Genomic DNA, 13,993 nt, shown 5'->3' with positions numbered 1-13,993 from the left:
CTCTAAAGGAATTTTTAAAAGTTATATTCTGATTTTAATGATAATGCTGAATCAGTGGATCTACATTATAATCATATTGCATTGCCCAACTTCAGTACCCATGTTTGTGCTTGAGAAACATTGGACTAAAACATAACTCAGAATGTCTGTAAATTTCTGATTACAGAGGAGTGCTGGCTGTAAGTAATCTTTCAACCTTTGGAAAATGTAATTGGTTTTACCCAGCAGCACCTTAACCAACAGGATAAGATACTTCTTAGTTACTACCTGTTGGTAGGTAAAAGAGACTAGTTGGGAATGGTTTTATCTGTCTTCACTTCTGTGTCTCAAAAAAGGGAGGGGAGAAAGAAGGAATAGAGCGTCCCCCAGACATTAATAATAGAGTTATGAAAAGAAGGTATAAAGATTTGGCCAAGGGTTGAAATGTCTTCCTCATTCAGTTTTTCTAGATTTCATTTTTATGACCAATTTCAGTGAACTAGGAGAATGGTTAAGCCCTTGAAATCAGCAGGTCCCCTGACTCCAAAAGTTATTGTGTTAATTTAGATTTGATGGTGCCCCTTCACTAAGTGAGTTATCTCAGATCCTTTATGGAAGAAGATAGTACTGCTAAATGAGTCCATCAGTCTAGACTTCACAGTACCATTGAAAAGCTTGATCAAAATCTTCCAAATCCTAATTTGTTAAAAGAATCTTACCACATACACAATCATTGATAGCAAGTCACAAGCAAGTTAAAAATTTTCAGCTCTTTCACTATGCACTTGATTTTTCACCTCCCAAAGCAACTCATTTTATCAAGTTTGTTTAAACAAATCTAGATCCTTCACTTGCTTCCTTGAACACACTGCTATTTGCTTCTCAGAAAGGTTGATTATTGCTGACATCCTGTCAAGAATATGAAGATGCAAATAGCCAGGTATTGTCATTATCATTGCACAAAGTAGAAGTCATTAATGCTGAACCAAGTTAAACCCCTCTGACTAGCATATACTTGAGTAGGTTTCTAAAAGTGGGCTTGGATTTACTGTGTTCATTTCCTGGAAGCTGTTTAGAAATCCTGAGGAAAAGATGGTGGTCTCTCTAACTTCATTTCTATGGGTATCTCATATTATAGCCTGTGGTGATTACTTTCTGAAAATGGAGGTGAGGGAAATCATAAATCAATAACATTTTTTGTAAAGGCCATATAATATGCATATTTTTAAGGAGACAACACAACAAAATGGTGATGAATGTTTGCCCTTGTCAGGGGCCAAGTGTGCTCCATTTTTCAGACGAAAAGTGAGTTAGGATCTTGGAATCTTGAGGTTCAAATAAATTTAACCGAAATTTCATCTGGGTAAAGAAAAATACAAAAAAAAAAGGAGCCTAGCCTGTTGTGGCTCAGTGGTTGAGCATCTACCCATGCACCAAGAGGTTGCTGGTTTGATTCCTGGTTAGGCACATGCCCAGGTTGTGGGCCCGATCCCCACTGGGGGCATGCAGGAGGCTGCCAATCGATGTTCTCTCTCATCGATGTTTCTCTCTCTCTCTCCCTCTCCCTTCCTCTCTCTCTAAAATCAATAAAGGGAAAAAAACTTTTAAAAAAATAGGAAAGAACCCTCCCCCCAAAAAATACCCAGGAGTGAATGGGATAATTGAGGTTTGCCTTGCTTGCTTACTCAGAAACTAAGTAATAGTTGTGGGTGTTCTGGAGCTGTGGTTTTAGTTCATAACGACCTAGGTTAGTCAATAGTTGCGAAATATACTCAGCATATAGCTCTCTTCACATGAGCTACTACTGTAAATAGTTACCTTTTTCTAATAGGTTGGCAAATGGGAAAGTCATATATATATGTCTCGCAAATATAAATATATATATGTATATATATGCTGATATTATAAGAGTTATACTGTATACCAGACTATTATCCCAATTAAAATGGTAATTAGAAGAAAGAAAATTATTGGGTTTAAGTTTTTCTTCTGTTTTATGTTAGTTACAAAATTGACTTTGAAGCCTTTAAAAAACATATACTGTCTTAAATACCTTTGTTTTAGCAAATCTAACTTTTCAGGCTTCGTACTGATAGACATAGGACTGACATAGAAGTACTCTACAATTTTAAAGAATATTCTAGCCCTAGCCAGTTTGGCTCAGCGGTTAGAGCATTGGCCTGTGGTCCAGAGGGACCCGGGTTTGATTCCGGCTAAGGGCATGTACCTTGGTTGCAGTTTGTCCCTGGCTCTGGTTGAGTCAGGACCGTGTGGGAGGCAGCCACTCGATGTGTCCCTTTCACGTTGATGTTTCTCTCTCTCTCTCTCCCTCCCACTCTATCTGAACAAAAAATGGAAAAATGTCCTCAGGTGAGGATTTAAAAAAAAAAAAGAACATTCCAGTTTTCATATTATACCAGTTAAATGCTCTAGCTGCAGATACAGAAATTTCCAACTCAATTGACAAACAATAGGGAATAAATCATTGCACATAACACAGAGCCCAGGACCAGTTAATTCTTTGGCTCCATGACATCATTCAAGACCCAAATTCTTTTAGTCTTTCTGCTCTGCCAACCTCAACTCTTTGGCCTCATCCTCTGGTCCCTCATGGTTTCAAGTTGGCTGTAGAGACTCTAAGGTGTCATATCTTTAACATAGTCAGTGGGAAAACGTTTACTTAGTGTCTTCCAGCAGACTTTTCTTCACACCTCACCATCCACACTGAGTCACATGCCCATACCTAAACCATCTGAGGCAAGGGGATATGTCTATCATGCTTCACTTAGACCAATGAAGACCTTAACCTGAATCACATGGGTGGTGGTTAAGACCCAGGGAAAAGTGGATACTTCAATAAAATTAGAGTGCTATATGCCAGAAAGAATGAGAGAATGCCAGTGAGATGTACACAACAAAATCTGATACATAGGGATCTCTAAAGCTCAAATGAAAAATCCTTTATGTAGGATCTTTAAATTCTATGCCTGTGTCAAATTGCAGTCCTGGAAGCTTTATTCTCTCACTACATGCATTCATTTTGTTCTGTGTAGAAACCTGTTCAGGGCCGACCCCCAACCTAGAAACTAGAATCCAGTACAGTCTTAAGAAACCATCCACATAGTGTGGTAAGAGCTAGGGGAAGAAAGCTTAGTCAGAGCCCAGCAGAGCCCCCAGGAAATGGAGGCAGAGCTGTAAATCCCAAAAGAACAGGTTTGAGCAAAGATGTGACAAATCTAGGCTATGTATGTGAGGTCTAAGGGAGATCAAGTTGCAGAGAACATGATGTCAGGACACTTTGAGAAATGCAGAGTGGATGTAGGAGTGTTCCAGCTCTTCCAGCCCAGTACCTGGAAAACAAGGTGGAGAGTGGGCCCAGAGCCAGCTAACTGGGTACAGTGTGGGGTTCTTGAGATGCTGACCTTCCCACTGACTCCTTTGGTTCTTAGGTGCACTTGGGGATAGTGTTGTTAAAACATGCAGTTAAATGGATGCTCATTTGGAAAGTAGTAACAAAGCTCAGGTAGGGCAGGAATTACATAAATGGAACATTAAATTGTGATTTTGTTTATGTAATAGTATGCTCTTTTCTTTTATGGTGGGTCAGTATGAGAAACAGCCATGTGATTTCTACATTGAATATAAAACTTCTGTTGTCCATTATGCTCTTCACTTTTCCCCCCGGTTCTCATATGACTGTTCCTTCAAGTCTTCTGCTCTGAGAACTTCCCCTTGAGCCGTCACTGCTGGCTCTCAATTCCTCCCCTTACCCTCTGCTTCCTTCTTTTTCGTCATAGCCCTATTGCTGCTTGAAGATTTACTTTCTGTATTGTCTTTCTCTCCCACTCGAAGTAGGCTTTATGAAGTTAGGGACTTTGCTTTCTTATTCATTCTATATTATTTCCAGTATTGAAAACGTACTTTTTTTCTATATGTTTGTATATTTAAATTTGTAAGTTTGGTTTGTTAACAGTGAGAGAAGTTGTATGTATGTGCATTACATACATAAATGGAATGTTGTTGGTTCTGTTAGTTTGGTTTTCTTTTTATCTTTTTTTAAATTTTTTTAATCCTCACCTGAGGACATTTTTTCATTTTTTTTGTTCAGATAGAGTGGGAGGGAGAGAGAGGAAGAGAGAGAGAGAGAGAGTGAAACATCGATGTGAAAGGGACACATTGAATGGCTACCTCCCACACGACCCACCCAGGGCCGAGGACAAACTGTAACCGAGGTACGTGCCCTTAGTGGAAACCGAACCCGGGTCTCTTTGGACCGCAGGCCGATGCTCTAACCGCTGAACCAAACCGCCCAGGGTTCTGTTAGTTTCTTTTGCTTAACAATGTCTTAAGGAGACCTTTTTGTTTTAGTGTCATGTTCCTTTTAATGACCGCATAGTATTCCATAATATGTGTGGTTATTTAACCACCTCCATATTAATTATTTAATTTGTTTCTTCTCATTTTCACTATTATAATTCTGCAGTAAAATCTTTATGTGGATATCCTCGTGCGTATGTGACTGCCTCTCTAAGACTGATATTCAGAACTGCAATCTAAGAAGATTGCAATCAGAGACCCCTCTTTTCTATTCTCAAAACAGGCTACGGCTAAGTCACCAATGATTCAGTTTCTGCAATATGTGTTGATGTTAACTGGACAGGGGATGACTTATTAGGAACTGGAGCGTTTTAGAGAAATTACTTCTCATCTTTTTCTTACATTGTATGCAAAGTACATTGTGTTCTGACCTTAAGGGAAAACAAACTTCCTCTTCTTCCCCTTTCAAGTGACTGAGATTAATGAAATTATGTTCTCTAAGCAACCTCTGCTTGACTCTATGACGGCATTAACAAGTGCATCAAAACCATTCTTGTCAAGGTCAACAGTGACTTCACTGATACTCATGGTCAATTATTACTCTTCTTCCTGCCTGACATCAACTGTTCTTCAGAGCATGATTTTTAATGGTTATGCAAATATTTTAAAAAGCATAAAACACCAGCCCTGGCCAGTTTTGCTCAGTGATTAGAGCATCGGCCTGTGAACCGAAGGGGCTCGGGTTCGATTCCCAGTCAAGGGCACAAACCTGAGTTGCAGGTTTGAACCCTGGCCCCAGTTGGGGTTGTTTGGGAGGCAACCAACTGATGTTTCTCTCTCTCTCTCCCTGCCTCCTTCCCTTCTTCCCTTTCAATCTCTCTAAAAATCAATGGAAAAAATATCCTCGGGTGAGGATTAACAACAACAACAAATATAAAACATCATAAAATGTACCATGACAATGTCATTATTCCTTCTTTAAGAAGTTGACCATTTGCTTTAAAAGATTTTGATTTCTTCCCTTTTTCTATAGGGGATATGGTCTCAAAGTACCGAGAACCTTTGATCCACACCTTCCTGAGGGGAGCGAGAGACCCAGACAGTGCTCACAGGGCCAGCAGCTTATCTAACCTTGGAGAACTGTGCCAGAGGCTGGACTTTCTGCTGGGCTCCGTGGTTCATGAGGTACTACATGCTGATTCCTTTCTCTAAAGCCTTTTTTTTACTTGGGCCTATGAATAGTTTGGGATTGGCAGTCACGAGACCTGTGTTCTTTCTCCAGATCAGTTAAGTCATTTAATCTCCCTTGGCCTCACTAATCTCACATATATGTTGAAAGTTATATTAGTAAGAATTTTTTAATTGCAAGAAGATTTATTATAAAAGAATCCAAGTTAGCCCTGGCCTGTTTGGCTCAGCAGTTAGAGTGTTGACCTGAGGACTGAAGGGTCTCAGGTTCAATTCTCAGTCAAGGGCATGTACCTGGGTTGCAGGTTCAATCTCCTGCTCTGGTTGGGGTCATGTGGAAGGCAACCAGTAGATGTGTCTCTCTCACATCAATGTTTCTTTCTCTCTTCTCCCTCCCTTCCACTCTAAAAATATAAAAAGAATCTGAGGTAACTAACAGAATTTAAGAAAACTCGAGGAAGGGCAGATGAAACTTTTTTTTTTTCTTTATTGGTTTTAGAGAGAGAAGAAGGGAGAGGAAGAGACAGAGAGAAACATCAATGAGAGAGAACATTGATTGGCCGCCTCCTGCATGCTCCCCCCCTCCCCACGGGGGATTTGGTGTACCCTGACCGGGAATTGAACCAGCAACTTCATGGGGCATGGATCAACACTTAACCACTGACCCACACCAGCCAGGCAAGGCTATTCTTATCATTAAATTCCAATTTAGGATTTTTAGGAAAGTTGTACACCGGTCATTTCCTCTCCTTTAACTCTTCCTTGAGGGTCATACTCCTATACCCAATTTTTGTATCTTTTAAAAAATAACTTATGCCCTGGCCAGTTTGGCTCAGCGGTTAGAGCGTCGGCCTGCAGTCCAGAGAGACCGGGTTCAGTTCCCTCTAAGGGCACGTACCTCGGTTGCAGTTTATCCCCGGCCCTGATTGGGTTGTGTGTGTGGTAACCACTCAATGTATCTGTCCCTTTCACATCAATGTTTCTCTCTCTTTCTCTCCTCCCCATTCTATCTGAACAAAAAATGGAAAAATGTCCTTGGGTGAGGATAAAAAATAAAAAAATAACTTAGAAACAATTATTATTACTGACTTAAAACTTTCAATTGCTCTAATATACATGAACCATTAGGCACCTGGTGTTTGGTTGTTTTGGATGTCACTTAGCAAATCTCTTGTTCTTTAGCAATATCAACTTGTAACACCTAAGAGAAAGCCTTTGCAGGTATGTCAGCTAAAGATTACAACTTATAACGTCTCTGGGCTAAATATTGAGATGGTTCCCACATTTTTTTTTCTATTTACTTGGTTTCAACCTAACTGAACTATAAACCATGAACTGAAATAAACTCTTGGACCATGAGCTAAACCAACCCCAATATTATTATTCTTAATAATTTTTATTTTTTTATTTTAGACAGAGAGGAAGAGAGAGAGAAAAAAAAAACATCAATTTGTTGTTTCAGTTATTTATGCATTCATTGGTTGATTCTTATACATGCCCTGACCAGGGATTGAATCCACAACCTTGGCATATCAGGATAATGCTCTAACCAACTGAGCTACCCAGCCAGGGCCTAAATATTATTATTTTTAATGCAGCTTTATTGAGAGATAATTCATATACTATATACTTCACCCATTTAAAAGGTAACATTCTATGGTTTTTAGTATACTTACAAAGTTGTGTAAGCATCACAAATTTTTTTAAATATAGCTGTGAACTAAATAAAAGTTTTCCCCATATCTTCAAGTAGATCAGCTCAGACTTGACACGATTTCACACATTTTCTAAAACCAATGAACCTAAACAATGTCTTGAATATCATGATCCTCTCTGAACCCCAGAACTGAGACCATATTTCCTTTTGAGTCTCTAGACTCTTCTTCTCTTTCGAAACTGTAGGATGCTGTTAGCATATAGTTTCTTGTTGAAAGTGTTGGGGAGATTTCTTGGTTTGGCTAATTAGAAAGACTGAGCTAAACAGGTTTTGTAACAGTCAAGAAGTGTCATCTATCCGGAGGCCCATCCGACCTCTTGGAAGAGAACCAAATTTACAGGCACACTTGGGGATGAGAAAGAATGAGGGAATAGCTCCACCACCTACTTACCTGTGTTCACTTGAGCAGATAACTTCGACTCTGAATTCTGTTTTCTCACCCAGAAAATGGGATTAAAATACCTTCAATGCAGGATTGTTACAAGGAGCTAGAGATAATGTGTATGTAGAAAACAGGAAATTGTAGAGGAAGCTAAGGGTGATCAGGATTATAGTATTAGGTGGAGGGGAGGTTGTAGTGTTAAATAGGGTATTCTAAGTGATCTTTATGGAGAAGGTAACATTTGAGTAAAGAAATTTAACTTTATTCAGATTTTTCCTTATTTCACATTTTTCTTAAGGGGCATTTTGGTCATTTGAAGGGGGCTGAGGATGGCAGTGATGAGGATGAATAGCAGGGAAATGAGAAGAACAGAGGTAATGAATGTCTTTCATATGTTCCTAGGCATACATTTACCAAACACCTGCAACATGTCAGGTCCTCTGTTAGGGACCAAGAATTCAAAACCCTATAAGATACCACTTTGCCTTGTAGGCATGGATAACTTGGTAGAAGACACAGACACCAATGATTACAATTACAGTCCATTGTGATAGATGCTGTGGGAGCACATTTTAGTAGCTCCTTAGTCAGAATTGGGTGCTGACAAAGATGTGCTGAAGGAAGAGATCCTTAGAGCTAAATCTGGAGAACAAGTAGAAGTTGGATAGCCCAAGAAGGCAGAGGTAGGAATTTCAGCAGAGGGAGCAGCCTGTGTAAAGTCACTGTAGTGTGGGACAGCTTGACTGGTTTGAAGAACTCTAGGAAGACCCACAAGGCTGGGATGAAGGTATGGGGATGAGAAGTTAGGTGGTGGCAGAACTGAGGCAGGAGAGGCAGCAGGGACCACACCATGAAGGGCTTGTTAGCTTTATGACTTTCTGGTTCATAGCATTTATTGAGCATTGCTTATTAAGTCCACAGAAATGCAGTATGAATAGGTAGTAGACTGTTTGCTTACCATGAATGCTAACACAACGAGAAAGCCCTTTTATTTCAACTTTAAAATTGATGTGAGCCTCAGAAGAGGGGGTGGGGGGGTGGGAAGAGATAAACCACAGAACTTATATGCATGTATGCATGACCAATGGACATGGACAACTAAGCCGGGGACGGGGCGGGGGTGGGGTGGAGAGGGGGGTGCCAATGGGGGAAAAAAGGTGAAATATCTGTAACAAAAAAATAAATAAAAAATTAAAAATAAATAAATAAATAAAATAAAATAAAATCGATGTGAGGAGCTGCCTCTGTGGGAGCCCTGCCTGGCAAACCCCTTGTCCAATGACCTAGCCCCACTTCTGGAGACCTGACTCTCTATAACATCAATCCCAGGAGTATTTATGGTCATTAATAAACTGTGAGGATAACAAGAACAGAACCAACTTTTATTCACCTTTGCACCTCAAGTGCCTGTTGCAGTGTTTGGTACATAGTGGGTACTCAGTAAGCATTGTTTGATTAATATTGAAGGAAGAGGAAGGAGGGTAAGGCTTATTTGAGAAGACGAGTTCCTACATATTTTTACAAGAGTAATGATAGCATGCACTTAATACTCTTCTGAGTGCCTTACATATGTCAGCTGATTCAGTCCTCCCAGAGGAAAGTGAGGCACAGAGAAATTAAATAAGTTGCCTAAGGCATGCCAATAGAAAGTAGCAAGGCTGGGATTTGAATGCTGGCAGTTCGTTCCCGAATCTATGCTCTTAACCACTCCTCTATATTTGCTTTCAATAAATGTTTTCAGTTCATTTATAAGATTACTTTTGTGAAAAAGAAGAAAATCTTACCTTTTACGACAGCATAGATGGACCTAGAAGGTATTATGCTAAGTGAAATAAGCCAGTCAGAGAAAGACAAATAACATACAATTTCACTTAAATGTGGGATCTAATGAACAAACTAACAAACAAACTAGAAATAGATTCATAGATACAGGGAACAGACTGATAACTGTCAGAGTGGAGGGGGTTTAGGGAGCTGGGTGAAAAAGGTGAAGGGATTAAGCAAAAAAAACAAAACTCATAGATACAGACAACAGTATGATGATTACCAGAGTGAAAGGGGTGGGGGTAGATAGAAGAGGGTAAAGGGGGGATAAATGGTGATGGAAGGAGACTTGACTTTGGGTGGTGAACACACAATACAATATATAGATCATATATTATAAAAGTATGTGCCTGAAACCTATATAATTTTATTAGCCAATGTTACTCTAATAAATTCAATTAAAAAAATTTTTTTAAATAAAAATTTTGAAATTGCCCAGATGTCCATAGATGGGGAGTTGATTAAGCAAAGTAGGACACATGTGTTCCAGAACATGATGAATTTCAGTGAGAACTGTATTTGTGGACATAAAAAGATGTATATGGTATTATAAGAGTAAAGATCAAGTTATAGGACAATGAGTATAGTAAATGACTGGTAACTTAAAAAAAAAAAAAGATTATTTTTGTAGCCTTGAAAAGGAAGAGACTTGTCATATGAAAAAAATTACTGACAGGAAGGGTCACATAGCTTTGTCTTAGTAGCACTTGCTTTTGGCAAGAAACGTTTGAAGGTAGTATATTCCCTCTGATTTGAAAAAGCAGGTGTTTCCATCCCACATAATTTCTGTCTCTTTTATAGATGTTCCTTCTTATGTAGCATCCCACACTTGCCATGTCATCAGTGCCAAACTAACTGCCTTGGGTGGACTACAAGTTTGAACATGATTGAACACTTGACAGTCTTAGTATTTCTTTCATTGAGTCCTCCTATATATAGTCAGACTGCTCTTATCCATTCACATGGAAAAAGTGGGATATTTGGCATGACTCTTCATTCATTTTTTCATTCAACAAATATTTACTGAGCACTTACTCTGTGCCAGTTATGGGACTACAACTGAGCCATGTGCTAAGTGGTGAGGATCCAGCTCTGAACACAGAACTGGCATTCTAGAGAGGAGAGTTAGATAACAAACAAACAAGCAAGTAAACAAGTATATACTATGGTTGGATGGAGTAAGTGCTAAGGAGATAAATCTAGTAAGGTAAGGTAAGGAAGGGAGCATGTTATTACTTGGATGAACAGGAAATGCTTCACTGATGAGTGACATTTGAGCAAAGACCTGAAGGAAGTAATGGGTTGACCCACACAGATATCTGGGGAGAGAGCATTCTAGGCAGAGGGAGCAGCAAGTGCAGAGGTCCTGAGGCAGGTGCATGCTTGACTCACTAACAAACAGGAAGGCCAGTGTGGCTTGAGTGAAGAGGGTAAGGGAAGGAATCAGAGAGGTTATCGCAATCCAAGTGAGGCCTTACAAGGGCTTTGGCTTTTACTGTGAGTGAGGAGGGAAGCCAAAGCAGAGGAATGAAATTATCTAATTTATTTTAAAATATTATTGTGTCTTCTCTGACAGTTCTTTCAGTGTCCCATAAAAGATCTGGGAATCTTTTGTAGTCTCAGAAATGCTTAGTCGCAGTGTGTACTGGTGGAAGAGGAACTTAACTTTGGGGAAACTTGTCTTTGGCTACAAACTGAAGGAATTCTCCTTCATTAGCATTTGTCATATGCCAGGTATGTTAGAGGACACAGATAGGACCCAGTCTTTATCTCCAGGAAAATCTCAGAGGAGTGTGGAATACAGAGGAATAAATAGAAGGTGGGCTAGAGGGATGACATAGTACAAGCACTGAGTGCTGAGGGAACACAGTCCTGGGACCCTCAGTTAGAAGTGTCAGAGCAATTAGGAAGTTACATTGATCAAGTGTTAGCCAGGCAGAGAAAGAAGAGACGCATAATCTGTTTTGATATAAAATTGAACAAACTAACCACCATAGGCTCTTCTAACATAATCTGATCTGGGGGTCAGAGTTATAGCCTTTGGGCATCGGAAGAAAGCCATCCTACCTGTTGGGTGGTCCAGATTTGTGGACTATCTGTGCTGTGACAGTGCTTGCTAATAGGGAAGGAATATAAAGGATCAACTCTTCCACATTCTCTGTACTGGGGATTCAGGTTTTTTCAATCTGTTGATGTCAAGATTTAACCTGTTTGGAGAGCATTATTATTTTCCCCAATTTCTTCTTATTCTTGTCAAGAGCTGTATTACTTGAAACAAACTCTTGATATGCTCTTTCTTTTTTATCATTTTCTATGATTTAAGTCAACCACAGTGAGAGGCCCAACCTCAGTGCAGCAAATAAGACATGCCCCAGGTTACAAGTGAAGGGGCAATCCGCTTTAATGTGGTGCTCACAAAGCTGAGCTTTGAGATCTGATGCAAAGCTACCACCTCTGATCCCACTGCATGATCTGAATTTATTACCAGGTTTCCACAATCAGTGCATTTTTCTTCTTTTTTTTATCCTCACCCAAGGACTTTTTTTTTTTTTCCATTTTTTGTTCAGATAGAGTGGGAGGGAGAGAGAAGGAAAGAGAAACATCAATGTGAAAGGGACACATCGAGTGGCTGCCTCCCGCACAACCCGAGCAGGGCTGGGGACAAACTACAACGGAGGTATGTGCCCTTAGCGGGAACCGAACCCAGGTCTCTCTGGACTGCGGGCCGGCACTCTAACCGCTGAACCAAACTGTCCAGGACTCAGTGCATTTTTCTAAGTGGCAGGGTGTGTGCAGTGTGAGGACACATAGACTCCTGAGATGAGAAGTCGGGTGGATGTCCTGGAAAACAAAATGGCCACCGTGGTTCTCTTTCATGGCAAGTTAAATGAGCAGGCCAAGCACATATGAATTAGAGGGCATACTGCCTTTGCTGTTAAGGTTTCTTAACTTACAAAATGGAGGGACAGATGGTCTAGTTTCAGACTAGTTCACAAACCAACTGAATTTTAACAAAGGAAGTGTTAGGAAAAGGGATAAAGATGCAATTGGAGGATTACTATTCAAAATATATAAAGTACTCATACAGCTCAACAAAAGGAAGACAAACAATCCAATTAAAATATGGGCAGAGGACCTGAATAGACACTTCTCCAAACAGGACATACATATAGCCAAGAGACATGAAAAAATGCTTGTCACTAATCATCAGAGAGATGCAAATTAAAACAACAATGAGGTATCACCTCACACCTGTCAGAATGACTGTCATCAACAAATCATCAAACAACAAGTGCTGGGGAGGATGTGGAGAAAAGGGGACTCTAGTACACTGCTGGTGGGAATGCAGACTGGTGCAGCCACTATGGAAAACAATATGATGTTTCCTTAAAAAATTAAAAATGGAGCCCTAGCCAGATTGGCTCAGCAGTTAGAGCATTGGCCCATGAACCAGAGAGTCTTGGGTTTGATTCCAGTCAAGGGCATATACCTCACTTGCAATTCAGTCCTTGGCCCTGGTTGGGGTCATGTGGGAGACAACTAGCTGATGTGTCTCTCTCACATCGATGTCTCTCTCTCTCTCTCTCTGCCTCCCTCTCTCCCTTCCACTCTATCCGAAGATAAATGGACAAATATCCTCGGGTGAGGATTAAAAAAAGAAGTGGAAATGCCATTTGGCCCAGTGATCCCACTTCTTGGAATATATCCTAAGAAGCTTGAAACACCAACCAGGAGAATATATGCACCCCTATGTTCATAGAAGCGCTATTTACTATAGCTAAGATCTGGAAACAGCCCTAGTGCTCATCAGTAGATGAGTAGATAAAAAAGCTGTGATACCTTTACACAATGGAATATTATGCAGCTGTAAGAAAGGAAGATCTCTTATCCTTTGAGATGACATGGAGAGACCTGGAGAGTATTATGCTGAGCGAAATAAGCCAGCCAGAGAAAGACAAGTACCACATGATCTCACTTATTTTATAAATATAATTAGCAAAATAAGCTGATCAAAATAGATCCAGAAACATGGAAGTAGGGAACAAAGTGATAGGCCTTAGAGGGAAGCGGGGTTTGGAGGTGGGAAGAAATAAACCAAAGAATTTATATGCATATATGCACAACCAGTAGACACAGACAGTAGTATGGGGATGGCAGCGGGGAGGAGGGAAAAAAGGAAGGACATCTGTAATACTTTCAACAATAAAGATAAAAGATGAATTTAAAAAAAGATGCAGTTGGAAAATTGAAATCATGCTTTCTTGATACATACCTCAACTCTGGTACTGCTCTTCTGGAATTTTCCAAGGGTTTGTTTTTTCTATTTTATGATTTGTATTTTCTTTATTAATATAGTTCTGATTATGTTTGGTGTATGCCAGCTATTTAAGGAGTGATTTTTTTGTTGTTGCTCCTATCAAGTGTCAAATTGCTTAAACTGACCTTTAGTGTTTCCAAAGCAATATACTCTTTGTCTCTGTATGGCTTTCAGAAGTGGATGTGATTTGCATAATGTTAGCCAATGAAGAAAAAGCCTTACATTATATGGTTTATTAAAATAGCTGCATTGACCCTAGGGCAGGCAA

General features: G+C 39.9%; 1 protein-coding gene across 1 annotated transcript in view; it reads left to right on the top strand.

The window, feature by feature from the left end:
• The window catches only part of TANGO6 (transport and golgi organization 6 homolog), a 206,405-nt gene that overhangs the window by 150,993 nt on the left and 41,419 nt on the right, over window positions 1–13,993 (top strand). Inside the window, exon 16 of the mRNA XM_036275427.1 lies at window positions 5,330–5,481. Within this exon, the coding sequence (XP_036131320.1) occupies window positions 5,330–5,481 (152 nt within the window). The remainder of the gene's footprint in view (window positions 1–5,329; window positions 5,482–13,993) is intronic.

This window comes from Molossus molossus, unplaced genomic scaffold, assembly GCF_014108415.1.
Source record: "Molossus molossus isolate mMolMol1 unplaced genomic scaffold, mMolMol1.p scaffold_m16_p_21, whole genome shotgun sequence".
In the NCBI taxonomy this organism is placed as follows: Eukaryota; Metazoa; Chordata; class Mammalia; order Chiroptera; family Molossidae; genus Molossus; species Molossus molossus.
Note: the sequence above shows the minus strand (reverse complement) of the source record. Positions and strands in the feature narration are given on the sequence as shown.